This window comes from Petromyzon marinus, chromosome 69, assembly GCF_048934315.1.
Source record: "Petromyzon marinus isolate PM22_M1 ecotype Great Lakes invasive population chromosome 69, UKy_Petmar_22M1.pri1.0, whole genome shotgun sequence".
Classification (NCBI taxonomy): domain Eukaryota; kingdom Metazoa; phylum Chordata; class Hyperoartia; order Petromyzontiformes; family Petromyzontidae; genus Petromyzon; species Petromyzon marinus.
Window position 1 is genome coordinate 3,459,006 of NC_133735.1, and position 16,843 is coordinate 3,475,848.

The window sequence follows — 16,843 nt, forward strand, 5'->3', positions numbered from 1 at the left end:
GCCCCCACCCTCCCTTTGCCCCCTCCCCCCTCGCCCATACCACCGACGCATCCGATTGGTGAACGGGTTGGCCAACGGCTGCATATAATTACGAGGGCGAATTTGAATTTGTGCTCGCTTTCGATTGGCCCTCGCCGCTCGCGACGTCATCACGGCCCTTACGCGTTATCATATCGATCGCGTATATATTGTGTTAATGTTGTTTCGTGACGACATCGCGGCGACTGTAAATGTAATGCTAATAAGATTCGCCGCCCGTGACGTAATAGCGGCGACGTAATATACCGTGTAAATACTTGGTTCTTTCGGTAAAGTCGCCACCACGTAGAATGTAAACAATAAAATAATAAAAGTATAAAACAGTTAAATTCTCACGACGTTTCGACTGCAACACAATCAATCATCATCAGGTGTGAAAACCACACCCGTAGAAGGGAAACAATAAAATAATAAAAATATAAAACAATAAAATTCTCACGCCGTTTCGACTGCAACACAAGCAATCATCATCAGGTGTGAAAACCACACCCGTAGAAGGGAAACAATAAAATAATAAAAATATAAAACAATGAAATTCTCACGACGTTTCGACTGCAACACAAGCAATCATCATCAGGTGTGAAAACCACACCCGTAGAAGGGAAACAATAAAATAATAAAAATATAAAACAATAAAATTCTCACGACGTTTCGACTGCAACACAATCAATCATCATCAGGTGTGAAAACCACACCCGTAGAAGGGAAACAATAAAATAATAAAAATATAAAACAATAAAATTCTCACGACGTTTCGACTGCAACACAAGTAATCATCATCAGGTGTGAAAACCACACCCGTAGAAGGGAAACAATAAAATAATAAAAATATAAACAATAAAATTCTCACGTTTCGACTGCAACACAAGCAATCATCATCAGGTGTGAAAACCACACCCGTAGAAGGGAAACAATAAAATAATAAAAGTATAAAACAATACAATTCTCACGACGTTTCGACTGCAACACAAGCAATCATCATCAGGTGTGAAAACCACAACAAGAACATTTGAAAAAAGTGGTCACTCAAGCGGCGTCTTCCGGAGAGTCCTGTTTCTTCACCTGAGGAAGGCTACTTGTGTTGTGGCCGAAACGACGTGATAATTTTATTCTGTTATTATTATTACTTTTTTTTAGTTTAATGTTTGGTTCGATTCAGAACATCTTTCCAATGGTTGCTTAATTTGAAACCATCCTCTCGGTTGAAATTGTGTCTGTGTTTGTAGATCTGAATTGCCTCGTGAACAAATCTCTGATAAAAGCCCGTGGGTTTGCAAAGAACCTTGGCATCGGAGAAAATTATATCGTGATCACCCACAGTGTTGTAACAGTGATCAGCCACGGCAGAAGAATTCGTTCTGCCGTGTTTCAAATCTGATTTGTGCTCGCGAATTCGGTCAGAGACATGTCGCTTTGTCTCCCCGATGTAGCAATCACCGCAGGTACAACTCAATTTGTAAACCCCGGGGTACTGTAAGTCAGGAACAACATCCTTCACAGAAGGGATCAGATCACGAATTTTGTGTACTGTATTGAACCGGACCCGGATCTTGTGTTTGTTTAGAATTTTGGAGATCTTTTTAGTAACGCCTGCTATATATGGTAGCGTGATGGTTTTGATTGTGACCTGATCCCTTCCGTGAAGGATGTCATTCCTGACTTACAGTACCCCGGTGTTTACAAATTGAGCTGCACTTGTGGTGATTGCTATATCGGGGAGACAAAGCGGAACGAATTATTCTGCCGTGGCTGATCACTGTTACAACGCTGTGGGTGATCACGATATAATTTTCTCCGATGCCAAGGTTCTTTGCAAACCCACGGGTTTTTATCAGAGATTTGTTCACGAGGCAATTCAGATCTACAAACACAGACACAATTTCAACCGAGAGGATGGTTTCAAATTAAGCAACCATTGGAAAGATGTTCTAAATCGAACCAAACATTAAACTAATTTTCAATGGTACAGTATATTTTTTCATCAATATGTAAACTCCTCCTTCCCCCCTCGCCGGTCTGCACTTGTTCACCACCTCTACACCGTCCATCATTCTAAGTCCGCCAATTGAATGCTAATTTTCATGCTAATTCCTTTGGCAAGGCACCTTGATTCCTCTCACACAGCTTAAAGGTCGCGGTCTGAGCTTGGCTGTGTTTCACTCCAGCGCTCTCCTCGAGACAGTCTGGTCCCTTCACCTGGTGAAGGCCGCTTGCGTTGTGGCCGAAACGTCGTGAATTTTTTTTATTATATTTTGTTGTTTTATACTTATACGTGACTTTACCGAATAGAACCAAAGCGTTTGGACCCATAGACTACGTTAATGTTCATGCGATCTGACGTTATCGCGGCGACCGCATATATTATGTTAAATAGATGAGTGCCCCGTGACGTGAACGCGGCGACCGCATATATTATGTTAAAGAGAGGAGTGCTCCGTGACGTAATCGCGGTGACCGCATATATTATGTTAAATAGAGGAGTGCCCCGTGACGTAATCGCGGCGACCACATTATGTTAAATAGATGAGTGCCCCGTGACGTATATCGCGGCGACCACATTATGTTAAATAGATGAGTGCCCCGTGACGTAATCGCGGCGACCGCATATATTATGTTAAAGCTAGGTTGGCCAGTGCAGAGCGGTGGAAGCGTTGGCGTGGCCACAGATGTAAAGTCTTTCTCTTTTAAAGGGCGCTAAACATCGAGAGATAATTATTTGTATTAACTAAGAGCGATTTTGAGGGAAAATCAAACATGTTCTATTACCCAGAGGTGTTGAGGAGGCGAGGGAAGTTTGCGACGATTTGGTAAAACAAACTTTTACCTATATTTACCTATATTTGTTGTTTCCCTTCAACGTGACTTTACCGAAAGAACTAAGAATATGAATTACTGCAGTCACGAAAGCTTTAAATCAAAACTTTTACCTCACAATTTTAATGAACTTGCTGATAGCGACAAGATAGCGACTAATTATAATTGATAAACATTTTTCAAATATTGTAAATACATTAACCTGTCAATCAATTGATGAAGAGCGCAATGATGATATTAATTTGTTATTCTACATTACATAGTTATTAATATTACCTCACGTTATAAATGGTATTAATTTATTAATAGTACCTCACGTTATTAATGTATTAATATTACCTCACGTTATTAATGTTATTAATGTATTCATATTACCTCACGTTATTAATGTATTAATATTACCTCACGTTATAAATGTTATTAATGTATTCATATTCACGTTATTAATGTTATTAATCTATTAATATTACCTCACGTTATTAATGTTATTAATATTACTTCACGTTATTAATGTATTAATATTACCTCACGTTATTAATGTTATTAATGTATTCATATTACCTCACGTTATTAATGTATTAATATTACCTCACGTTGTAAATGTTATTAATGTATTCATATTACTTGACGTCATTCATGTTATTAATCTATTAATATTACCTCACGTTATTAATGTTATTAATATTACTTCACGTTATTAATGTATTAATATTACCTCACGTTATTAATATTATTAATGTATTCATATTATCTCACGTTATTAATGTATTAATATTGCCTCACGTTATAAATGTTATTAATGTATTCATATTACTTCACGTTATTAATGTTATTAATCTATTAATATTACCTCACGTTATTAATGTTATTAATATTGCTTCACGTTATTAATGCATTAATATTACCTCACGTTATTAATGTTATTAATGTATTCATATTACCTCACGTTATTAATGTATTAATATTACCTCACGTTATACATGTTATTAATGTATTCATATTACTTCACGTTATTAATGTTATTAATCTATTAATATTACCTCACGTTATTAATGTTATTAATATTACGTCACGTTATTAATGTATTAATATTACCTCACTTTATAAACGTTATTAATGTATTAATGTTACCTCACTTTATAAACGTTATTAATGTATTGATATTACGCGTGTTAAAATGTACCTTGTATATTTAAAACGTTATCGCTGTTCATATTTGTTGAGTTTATTTGTAAAATTTAAGTGAATAGTTGAATATTTACGTTAACGAGTAAAGTCTTGCTATTATACAATTATACATTTGCATTATCTCTGCGTTTATCATTTAATTAGCACCAGTATAACCCTTCAATTAAACAGTTGTATAATATAATCATACAAATGATATACAGAATGTATTAATAACGATACACTTGCACAGTAGTACGGTCTATAATGAATAATTAATCACTTATAGATTTATAATACATCGTGCTAATGTATTCATTTATAAAGTTACCAATGTTCGTATCCATTCCTAATGTTATCACAACTATTAACTACTCAAACATTCGTGAGCAGAGAATTTGATATCGTTAATTTTTTTAGAAAAATTTCCCTCAGGTAACAATCAACAAACATTCACCTCACAGTTTATTATATATAAAGTTAATATCACGTAACCTATACAGTATTACAATTTATAACTCGCACCAAGCTATTAAATTATCATTATTGTACAAAACAATAGTCAATACATTATCGCATTTTTATAAATACATTTATTAACTGATCGATTTTTGTTATCAAAGTACGGGGGGGGGGTGATGGTTGACCATACTTCACCACTCTGGTCAATGCGGATTGGTAGAGAGTGGGGGGGGGGTATTGGTTGACCATACTTCACCACTCTGGTCATTGCGGATTGGTAGGGGGGGTGATGGTTGACCATACTTCACCACTCTGGTCAATGCGGATTGGTAGGGGGGGGGGGGGGTGATGGTTGACCATACTTCACCACTCTGGTCAATGCGGATTGGTAGAGAGTGGGGGGGGGGGGGTGATGGTCGACCATACTTCACCACTCTGGTCAATGCGGATTGGTAGAGAGGGGGGGGTGATGGTTGACCATACTTCACCACTCTGGTCAATGCGGATTGGTAGAGAGGGGGGGTGATGGTTGACCATACTTCACCACTCTGGTCAATGCGGATTGGTAGAGAGTGGGGGGGGGGGTATTGGTTGACCATACTTCACCACTCTGGTCATTGCGGATTGGTAGGGGGGGTGATGGTTGACCATACTTCACCACTCTGGTCAATGCGGATTGGTAGGGGGGGGGTGATGGTTGACCATACTTCACCACTCCGGTCAATGCGGATTGGTAGGGGGGGGTGATGGTTGACCATACTTCACCACTCCGGTCAATGCGGATTGGTAGAGAGTGGGGGGGGGTGATGGTTGACCATACTTCACCACTCTGGTCAATGCGGATTGGTAGAGAGGGGGGTGATGGTCGACCATACTTCACCACTCTGGTCAATGCGGATTGGTAGAGAGGGGGGGGTGATGGTTGACCATACTTCACCACTCTGGTCAATGCGGATTGGTAGAGAGTGGGGGGGGGGTGATGGTTGACCATGCTTCACCACTCTGGTCATTGCGGATTGGTAGAGAGTGGGGGGGGGGTGTTGGTTGACCATACTTCACCACTCTGGTCAATGCGGATTGGTAGAGAGTGGGGGGGGGGGTGATGGTTGACCATACTTCACCACTCTGGTCATTGCGGATTGGTAGGGGGGGTGATGGTTGACCATACTTCACCACTCTGGTCAATGCGGATTGGTAGGGGGGGGGTGATGGTTGACCATACTTCACCACTCCGGTCAATGCGGATTGGTAGAGAGTGGGGGGTGATGGTTGACCATACTTCACCACTCTGGTCATTGCGGATTGGTAGAGAGTCGGGGGGGGGTGTTGGTTGACAATACTTCACCACTCTGGTCATTGCGGATTGGTAGAGAGTGGGGGGGGGGGGGTGATGGTTGACCATACTTCACCACTCTGGTCATTGCGGATTGGTAGAGAGTGGGGGGGGGGGGGTGTTGGTTGACCATACTTCACCACTCTGGTCATTGCGGATTGGTAGGGGGGGTGATGGTTGACCATACTTCACCACTCTGGTCAATGCGGATTGGTAGGGGGGGGGTGATGGTTGACCATACTTCACCACTCCGGTCAATGCGGATTGGTAGAGAGTGGGGGGTGATGGTTGACCATACTTCACCACTCTGGTCATTGCGGATTGGTAGAGAGTCGGGGGGGGTGATGGTTGACCATACTTCACCACTCTGGTCATTGCGGATTGGTAGAGAGTGGGGGGGGGGGGGTGTTGGTTGACCATACTTCACCATTCTCGTCATTGCAAATTGAAAACAAGACGCGTTTATAGGAGAATGGACCGTACCGTTGTGTTGTTATTGCTTCAGGTTGGCCGCCACCAAAGCAGTGAAGCTCTCGAGAAGGGAATTGCTGGTCGTGAACGTCCACGCGTCCTGGTGAGAGCCTGGCCATCCAGTGATGTGTATGTGTTGGAGAGTAATGCTGATGGTGTGTGTGATGACGTTGATGATGGTGTTTGTGATGATGATGATGTTGACGGTGCGTGTGTGATGATGGTGTTTGTGATGATGATGTTGACGGTGTGTGTGTGATGATGGTGTGTGTGATAATGCTGATGGTGTATGTGTGATGATGGTGTCTGTGATAATGCTGATGGTGTATGTGTGATGATGGTGTGTGTGATAATGCTGATGGTGTATGTGTGATGATGGTGTGTGTGATAATGCTGATGGTGTATGTGTGATGATGATGGTGTGTGTGATAATGCTGATGGTGTATGTGTGATGATGGTGTGTGTGTGATAATGCTGATGGTGTATGTGTGATGATGGTGTGTGTGATAATGCTGATGGTATATGTGTGATGATGGTGTGTGTGATAATGCTGATATTGTATGTGTGATGATGGTGTGTGTGATAATGCTGATGGTGTGTGTGTGATGATGGTGTGTGTGATAATGCTGATGGTGTATGTGTGATGATGGTGTGTGTGATAATGCAGATGGTGTATGTGTGATGATGGTGTGTGTGATGATGATGGTGTATGTGTGATGAAGGTGTGTGTGATAATGCTGATGGTGTATGTGTGATGATAGTGTGTGTGATAATGCTGATGGTGTATGTGTGATGATGGTGTGTGTGATAATGCTGATGGTGTATGTGTGATGATGGTGTGTGTGATGATGATGATGGTGTATGTGTGATGAAGGTGTGTGTGATAATGCTGATGGTGTATGTGTGATGATGGTGTGTGTGATAATGCTGATGGTGTATGTGTGATGATGGTGTGTGTGATAATGCTGATGGTGTATGTGTGATGATGGTGTGTGTGATAATGCTGATGGTGTATGTGTGATGATGGTGTGTGTGATGATGACGATGGTGTATGTGTGATGAAGGTGTGTGTGATGATGCTGATGGTGTATGTGTGATGATGATGATGGTGTGTGTGATGACGATGATGGTGTGTGTGATGACGTTGATGATGGTGTTTGTGATGATGATGTTGATGGTGTGTGTGTGATGTTTTTGATGATGGTGAGTGTGATGATGGTGTTGATGGTTTGTGTGGTGATGATGATGATGTTGTTGCAGTCACGATGTTCTGGATCACGTGATGCTGCGAGTGAAGGAGAAGGGTGAGCTGCGGCGGTTCTCCCTCTACCTCTCAGCTCAGCTCATGTATGGCCTGGCGTGCGTTTTCTCTCGCCAGAGCAGCTACCTCATCGGTGAGACAGACGCACCGGGGGCGGGCGGGTGACGCACGGGGGGACAAGCGGAGACACGGGGAGACACGGGGGGGGACAAGCGGAGACACGGGGAGATGCGGGGAGAGACGGGGAGACATGGGGAGATGCGGGGAGACATGGGGAGACACGGGGAGATGCGGGGAGACACGGGGGGACAAGCGGAGACACGGGGAGACGCGGGGGGGACAAGCGGAGACACGGGGAGATACGGGGAGACACGGGGAGACATGGGGAGACATGGGGAGATGTGGGGAGACACGGGGAGGCATGGCGAGACACGGGGGGACAAGCGGAGACACGGGGAGATGCGGGGAGACACGGGGAGGCATGGGGAGACACGGGGAGATACGGGGGGGGACAAGCGGAGACATGGGGGAGATACGGGGAGACACGGGGAGGCATGGGGAGATACGGGGGGGGACAAGCGGAGACATGGGGGAGATACGGGGAGACACGGGGAGACATGGGGAGACACGGGGAGATGCGGGGAGACACGGGGAGGCATGGGGAGATATGGGGGGGACAAGCGGAGACATGGGGAGATACGGGGAGACAGGGGGAGACATGGGGAGATATGGGGGGGACAAGCGGAGACATGGGGAGACATGGGGAGACAGGGGGAGACATGGGGAGACACGGGGGGACAAGCGGAGAGACGGGGAGACACGGGGAGACACGGGGACACACAGTGAGGTATAGGGAGACACGGGGGTGGGGCACAGAGACACACAGGGAGGTATAGGGAGACAGAGGGGCATGTGAAGACCACGGCATGAGTAATGTGGGACATTGTGAGACATCGGGAACACCGGGGGGGGGGGGGGGGGGGGCGAGTGGGACGTGGAAAGGACACGCGGACAAATAGTGGAGACACGGGGACAAGTACAGGGACAAGTACAGGGACACACGGGGGACACACGGAAGGAGACCATCGTGCGTCTGGCACGCCCGCGTCTCCAGACGCACGGGGGTGGGCACACGGAGGTGGCACGATGATGAGGTGGCGCGGTGAGGAGGTGGCACGGTGATGAGGTGGCACGGTGATGACGAGGTGGCGCCACATTGCGTCCACGCGTGTCGCCCCCTCAGATGACGTGCGCTCATGTCTGGAGAAGTTGCACAGAGCGGCGACGGTGGCTCGCATAGACATGGAGGAGACAGAGAGGTGACAGCAGCAGCAGCATCAGAATCATCAGCAGCAGCAGCATCAGAATCAGCAGCAGCAGCATCAGAATCATCAGCAGCAGCATCAGAATCATCATCAGCAGCAGCATCAGAATCATCAGCAGCAGAAGCAGCATCAGAATCATCATCAGCAGCAGCAGCATCAGAATCATCAGCAGCAGAAGCAGCATCAGAATCATCAGCAGCAGCATCAGAATCATCAGCAGCAGCAGCAGCATCAGAATCATCATCAGCAGCATCAGAATCATCAGCAGCAGCAGCATCAGAATCATCAGCAGCAGCAGAATCATCAGCAGCAGAAGCAGCATCCATCATCAGCCGCATCACCAGAAGCAGTGGCATCAGCAGCACCACCACATAATACTGCCATCGTCACCACCATCTTCACCATCATCACTACCATCGTCACCACCATCCTCACCATCACGCCACGACTACCACTACTATCATTACCATCTCCACCATCACCGCCGTCATAATCATCACCACCGCCATCATCACCACCATCTTCACCATCACAACCAGCATCACTACGACCATTACTACCATCTCCAACATTACCACCATCACCACCATGCGGTCAACCATCAACATCGCGTTGTCTCTGCTAGACTGAGGCTGACGCTTCCGGATCAGCTGGCCATCATGGAAGAGACCCTGGGAGCTGCTGACCCCTGGTTCGGGGTCATGACCTTCCAATCCCCAGCCTCAGAAACTCTCCACCCAATCGAGGTACCCGCGTGCGTTTGCGTGCGTGTGTGTCAGTGTGGGGAGCGCCAGCGTAGCGGTTAGCGCGCTGCAGTACGAACACGGCCACCCCGGGTTCGATTCCCGCTCACGACTGACGCCGGTGACGATTGTCTGAACCGGTCCTGGGCCTCCCCTAGGTCGACTCAGCCTCAAATGAGTACCTGGTGTAGAGTGCAGTAAACATCGCCACTGGGGAGACAAAGGCGGTCGGGCGTGGTGCTGGCCACCCACCCCCTCGTGTGCCGTGCCAGCCTTCAAAGGCGCTAGCTAACAGCACTTGCCTAAAGAGTATGTTAGGGCTATACGGGAGATCTTTGTCTTTATCATCGTGCACCTAGCCTGGCACAAAGTGGCTTAGTTATGTAATTTAGTGACTAATGGTGGCTGCGGTTGTTTGGTTGTGTGTGCCAAAGTGCACATAGCCTGGCACAAGCGCTGTGGTGACATCACCGCCACTTGGTGGCGAATGGTGCGGTTAGCAACGCTGCGCTACGAACCCAGCAAGAGACCCAATTTCGATTCCCGCTCAGGGTCACACCAGCGATAGCGATTATCCGAACTGGTCCCGGGCCACCCCTAGGTCGACTCAGCCTAAAACGAGCATCTGTTGCGGTGTGTAAACATCACCACGAGGGCGTGGTGCTGACCACCCACCCCCTCGTCTGCAGTGCCTGTGTGGGTCGTGCCGGCCTTCACAGGAGTTCGATAACAGCACTTGCCCCATCGTTTGCGTTGACTACACAGGGGATCTTTGATTTTGCCCACAGTTTCAAGCAGATGTGTTGAGTCCCCTACCTCCATCTGGCTCTCCTCTATCGCCTGGTAAATGCAAGATGCACCAACACATTAGCCTGCGTTAATGCTGCCAATACATCAGTTTTCACTGCTACAATCTGAGCCAAGCCAGCGCAGTACTGGTGGTGTTTTTTCCACTGCCTCATCTGAGCCAAGCCAGTGCGGTACAGGTGGTGTTTTTCCACTGCCTCATCTGAGCCAAGCCAGTGCGGGACAGGTGGTGTTTTTCCACTGCCAAATCCGAGCCAAGCCAGCGCAGTACAGGTGGTGTTTTTCCACTGCCACATCCGAGCCAAGCCAGCATGGTATGGGTGGTATATTTCCACTGCCACATGTGAGCTAAGCCAACACAGTACGGGTAGTGTTTTTCCACTGCCACATTCGAACAAAGCCAGTGTGGTTTGGGTGGTGTTTTTCCACTGCCACATTTGAACCAAGTCTCACAAAACTCGACCAAGAGCCCATCGATGAATTGAGACAACAGATCATAATTGATGAATGTTCAAAGATGATGCCTGTAATTATGAAAAAAAGAAGTTGATAAACTCATTTTTGTTCAAATCCATGCATTGTGCATGAATGTTAATCATGGAAGTCACTTTGAACATGCATGTGTGTATGTGTGTTATTTGTGTGACGATTATGTGAACTGGTCGTAGGCCTCTCCTAAGTGGACTCAGCCTCAATTGAGTACCGGGTGTAGCGGTGTGTGGTAAACATCGTCGCTGGGGAGAGAGGCTCCCGGGCGTGGTGTTGGCCACCCACCCCCTCGTGTGCCGTACCGGCCTTCATAGCTGCTACCTGCTAACAGCACTTGCCCCTACAGTCTGCTAAGTCTATACGCGGGGGATCTTTGTCTTTGTGCGTGTGCAGAGCCACCATTTACAATGAGAGATGTAATGTCTCTGGTGCCAGAGGCAGGCATGGTAAGTTTATAAAATTATCATTTGCTACTTGAAACTCAACACATTTGTAAACAACACGTGTGTGTGTGTGTGTGCGTCTGCGTGTGTGAGCGGCGGTGTAGCAGTTAGCACACTGCGCTACGAACCCGGCGACCCGAGTTTGATTCCCGCTCACGGCCAACCGCACCACTGACGATGATCTGAACCCGTCCTGGGCCTTTCCTCGGTCGACTCAGCTTCATACGAGTACCTGGTGCGGTGTGTAGTAAACATCGCCACTGGGGAGACAAAGGTGCTGTACTGGCCTATCATAGCACAAATCTCGATTGAAAACTCAATTTGTTGAGTACTGCCTTCTGTGTTTAGTTTGCAGTCCTTCCCCCGCACCTCCAGTTATCACGATTGGCTACGTCCGGTGCGAAAGAAGTTCAACATACCTACGTGCGGTGAGGTCGATGGCTGGGGAGGCACTGGCTAGTGTCAGAGCCAGATTCACACACTGAGGGGGGGGCGTGGCTTCACTGTGGGGGGGCGTGGCCTCACTGAGGGGGGCGTGTTAGGCACGTCCCCCTCGGTGAGGCAGATGGGATCGCTGCCTCCCCTGGTGCTTTCTCAATGCAGTTTCATGACGAGAACAGCAAGCCTAAATATCTTTATACACATAATACGTGAGATAATATACCTGGAGTATGGAAGGCGAGGACGTGAAATGAAGGGGTCTACAAACATTACATTGGTGACATACAGAGAGACAGTAACAGGCACGTGCTTATTGCCCACACTCCATCCAGTTACTGAGGGGTTGCGCAATCAGAGGGGAGGCTGAGCTCGTCGCTGCCTCACCTCTCGTCTCTTCCTCCGCAAATTTGGCGATTTTGACCATAAAAATGATTGGAATCGTACAGAAATGACATTTATAACACAGATCAGATGAGGCTCTGCCTCCCCTGCCCGCACGTCCCTGATGTACAAGCACCTTGAGCTCAGGGGCTCTATAAATGTAGGGAATGGTTAAGGGGCATCGCCATATTCAATTTGTTTTTCGTTGCAGTTTGCAGAGCAAGCGGACCTGCCTGAGCTGTCCCCGCAAGAGATTCAACACCTATCTCCCCACCTGCTCTCTCCTCTCGCTCCGCACGAAGGTACCGACCGTGTGGGAACCCGTCTGGATACTCGTTAGGCGAGAACTCTTAGATAACGCTGCTGATGGTGGTGATGCTGATGGTGGTGGTGGTTGGCGGTGATGTTGGTCAAAGTGGCTTCCCTGCACCTCCAATAGGCACGGTTGGCTATGTACGGTGCAAATGAAGTTTAACATACACAGAGACCATAGACTATTCACACAGAGACATATAGACTCATCACACAGAGACCTATAGACTATTCACACAGAGACACATAGACTCATCACACAGAGACACATAGACTCATCACACAGAGACACATAGACTCATCACACAGAGACGCATAGACTCACACAGAGACCATAGACTATTCACACAGAGACACATAGACTCATCACACAGAGACCCATAGACTATTCACACAGAGACACATGGACTCATCACACAGAGACACATAGACTCATCACACAGAGACACATAGACTCACCACACAGAGACACATAGTCTCACCACACAGAGACACATAGACTCACCACACAGAGACCCATAGACTCATCACACAGAGACCCATAGACTCATTACACAGAGACCCATAGACTCACATAGAGACCCATAGACTCATCACACAGAGACCCATAGACTCATCACACAGAGACGCATAGACTCATTACACAGAGACCCATAGACTCATCACACAGAGACACATAAACTCATCACACAGAGACCCATAGACTCACATTGAGACCCATAGACTCATCACACAGAGACCCATAGACTCATCATACAGAGACACATAGATTCATTACACAGAGACACATAGACTCATCACACAGAGACACATAGACTCACCACACAGAGACACATAGACTCACCACACAGAGACACATAGACTCACCACACAGAGACACATAGACTCACCACACAGAGACCCAGAGACTCATCACACAGAGACCCATAGACTCATTACACAGAGACCCATAGACTCATCACACAGAGACCCATAGACTCATTACACAGAGACCCATAGACTCACATAGAGACCCATAGACTCATTACACAGAGACACATAGACTCATCACACAGAGACCCATAGACTCACATAGAGACCCATAGACTCATCACACAGAGACCCATAGACTCATCACACAGAGACCCATAGACTCATTACACAGAGACCCATAGACTCACATAGAGACCCATAGACTCATTACACAGAGACCCATAGACTCACATAGAGACCCATAGACTCATCACACAGAGACACATAAACTCATCACACAGAGACCCATAGACTCACATAGAGACCCATAGACTCATCACACAGAGACCCATAGACTCATCACACAGAGACCCATAGACTCATTACACAGATACCCATAGACTCACATAGAGACCCATAGACTCATTACACAGAGACCCATAGACTCATTACACAGAGACCCATAGACTCATCACACAGAGACACATAGACTCATCACACAGAGACCCATAGACTTACCACACAGAAACCCATAGACTCACATATAGACCCATAGACTCATCACACAGAGACCCATAGACTCATTACACAGAGACCCATAGACTCACATAGAGACCCATAGACTCATTACACAGAGACCCATAGACTCATTACACAGAGACCCATAGACTCATTACACAGAGACCCATAGACTCACCACACAGAGACCCATTGACTCACCACACAAAGACCCATAGACTCACCACACAGAGACCCATAGACTCACATAGAGACCCATAGACTCATCACACAGAGACCCATAGACTCACATAGAGACCCATAGACTCATACACAGAGACCCATAGACTCATTACACAGAGACCCATAGACTCATCACACAGAGACCCATAGACTCATCACACAGAGACCCATAGACTTACCACACAGAGACCCATAGACTCACATAGAGACCCATAGACTCATCACACAGAGACCCATAGACTCATCACACAGAGACCCATAGACTCACATAGAGACCCATAGACTAATTACACAGAGACCCAGAGACTCATTACACAGAGACCCATAGACTCATTACACAGAGACCCATAGACTCACCACACAGAGACCCATAGAATCACCACACAGAGACCCATAGACTCACATAGAGACCCATAGACTCATCACACAGAGACCCATAGACTCACATAGAGACCCATAGACTCATCACACAGAGACCCATAGACTCATCACATAGAGACACATAGACTCATCACATAGAGACACATATACTCACACAGAGACCCATAGACTCACATAGAGACACATAGACTCATCACATAGAGACACATAGACTCATTACACAGAGACCCATAGACTCACATAGAGACCCATAGACTCATCACACAGAGACCCATAGACTCATCACACAGAGACACATAGACTCACATAGAGACACATAGACTCACATAGAGACCCATAGACTCATTACACAGAGACCCATAGACTCATCACACAGAGACCCATAGACTCACATAGAGGCCCATAGACTCACATAGAGACCCATAGACTCATCACACAGAGACACATAAACTCATTACACAGAGACACATAGACTCACATAGAGACACACAGACTCACATAGAGACCCATAGACTCATCACACAGAGACCCATTGACTCATTACACAGAGACCCATAGACTCATTACACAGAGACCCATAGACTTCACACACAGAGACCCACAGACTCACATAGAGACCCATAGACTCATCACACAGAGACCCATAGACTCACCACACAGAGACCCATAGACTCATCACACAGAGACCCACAGACTCACATAGAGACCCATAGACTCACATAGAGACCCATAGACTCATCACACAGAGACCCATAGACTCACATAGAGACCCATAGACTCATCACACAGAGACCCATAGACTCACATAGAGACCCACAGACTCACATAGAGACCCATAGTTTGTTGTCTTTCCCCCGCACCTCAGATTAGCACGTTTGGCTGTGTACGGTGCAAAAGAAGTTCAACATACATATGGCAGTGGTGGGCGTTGTCAATGTTTGTGTGTGGTGTTTGTGTTGTGCGTGTTATATTTGTGTTGTGTGTGTGGTGTTTGTGTTGTGAGTGTTGTGTGTATGTCTGTATATATGTGTGTGTGTGTGGTATATGTGTGTGAAGGTGTGGTACATGTATATTGTGTGGGATGTGTGCATGTATTATATCTGTGTTGTGAATGTATGTGTGTGGTGTTTGTGTTGTGTGTCATCCATCCCTCGTGTGTCAACTCCTCTCTGCGCCTGCACACACAAACATCCTTGATGATGTGGCGAATAATTATACTGATTCTGCTTTATGAATGACGCTGCTGCTGATGATGATGATGACGCTGATGACTTACATTGATGATATTGACGATGATCATGATCTGGTAGCTGTGGTGGAGGAGGATGAGGAGGACTTACGCAAGGATGTAACATTTGAAGATTCTGGCGTCACTCAACATCCATCCAGGTGGGCACGGAAGCCACACAATGGCCGGCACTCACTCGCCCAGAGACAAAGATCCCCCGTGTAGCCTTAACAGACTGTAGGGGCAAGTGCTGCTAGCGAGCACCTATAAAGGCCGGCACGGCACAAGAGGGGGTGGGTGGCCAACACCACGCCCGGCCGCCTTTGTCTCCCTAGTGACGATGTTTACACATCGCACCAGGTACTCATTTGAGGCTGAGTCGACATAGGGGAGGCCCTGAACCAGTTCAGATAATCGTCACCGGTGTTTGCCATTAGCGGGAATCGAACCCGGGTGGCCAGGTTTGTGGCGCAGTGCGCTAACTGCTTCACCACCACTCCCCACACTCACCTACCTACCCACTCACTCACTCCCTCACTCGCACACCCACTCACACACTCACCCACTCACTCACTCACCCACTCACTCACCCACCTACCCACTCCCACTAACTCATGCACCCTCGCACGCTTACTCACCCACTGTCCCACTAACATACCCACTCCCACTCACTCAAGCACCCACTCACTCGCACACCCACTCACCCACTGTCCCACTCACCCACTCGTTCACACGCTCACCCAATCACTTACGCACCTACTCATGCACTTACTCACCCACTCACTCACCTCTCCTCTCACTCGCACACTCACCCACTCACCCACTCACCCACTCGCTCACACACCCAATCACTTACGCACTCTCCCAATCACTCACATACCTACTCACTGATACACTCACACACCCTTTCATTGAGCCACTCACCCACTCACCCACTCGCACACTCACTCGCACATTCACCCAATCATTCGCACACTCACTCACCCACTCACTCACACACCCACTGTCCCACTGACGCACTCTCTCACTCAGCCGCTCTGCGTGCGTCTCTGTC

At 47.1% G+C, this 16,843-nt stretch overlaps 1 protein-coding gene across 1 annotated transcript in view; it reads left to right on the forward strand.

The window, feature by feature from the left end:
• Window positions 1–2,424: 2,424 nt before the first annotated feature.
• Window positions 2,425–16,843, forward strand: part of REC8 (REC8 meiotic recombination protein) — a 37,183-nt gene continuing 22,764 nt past the window's right edge. Inside the window, exons 1-9 of the mRNA XM_076054994.1 lie at window positions 2,425–2,846; window positions 6,321–6,389; window positions 7,547–7,680; window positions 8,791–8,866; window positions 9,498–9,618; window positions 10,404–10,458; window positions 11,305–11,357; window positions 12,388–12,478; window positions 15,872–15,950. Coding sequence (XP_075911109.1) covers window positions 2,794–2,846; window positions 6,321–6,389; window positions 7,547–7,680; window positions 8,791–8,866; window positions 9,498–9,618; window positions 10,404–10,458; window positions 11,305–11,357; window positions 12,388–12,478; window positions 15,872–15,950 — 731 coding nt within the window. The 5' untranslated portion in view covers window positions 2,425–2,793. The remainder of the gene's footprint in view (window positions 2,847–6,320; window positions 6,390–7,546; window positions 7,681–8,790; window positions 8,867–9,497; window positions 9,619–10,403; window positions 10,459–11,304; window positions 11,358–12,387; window positions 12,479–15,871; window positions 15,951–16,843) is intronic.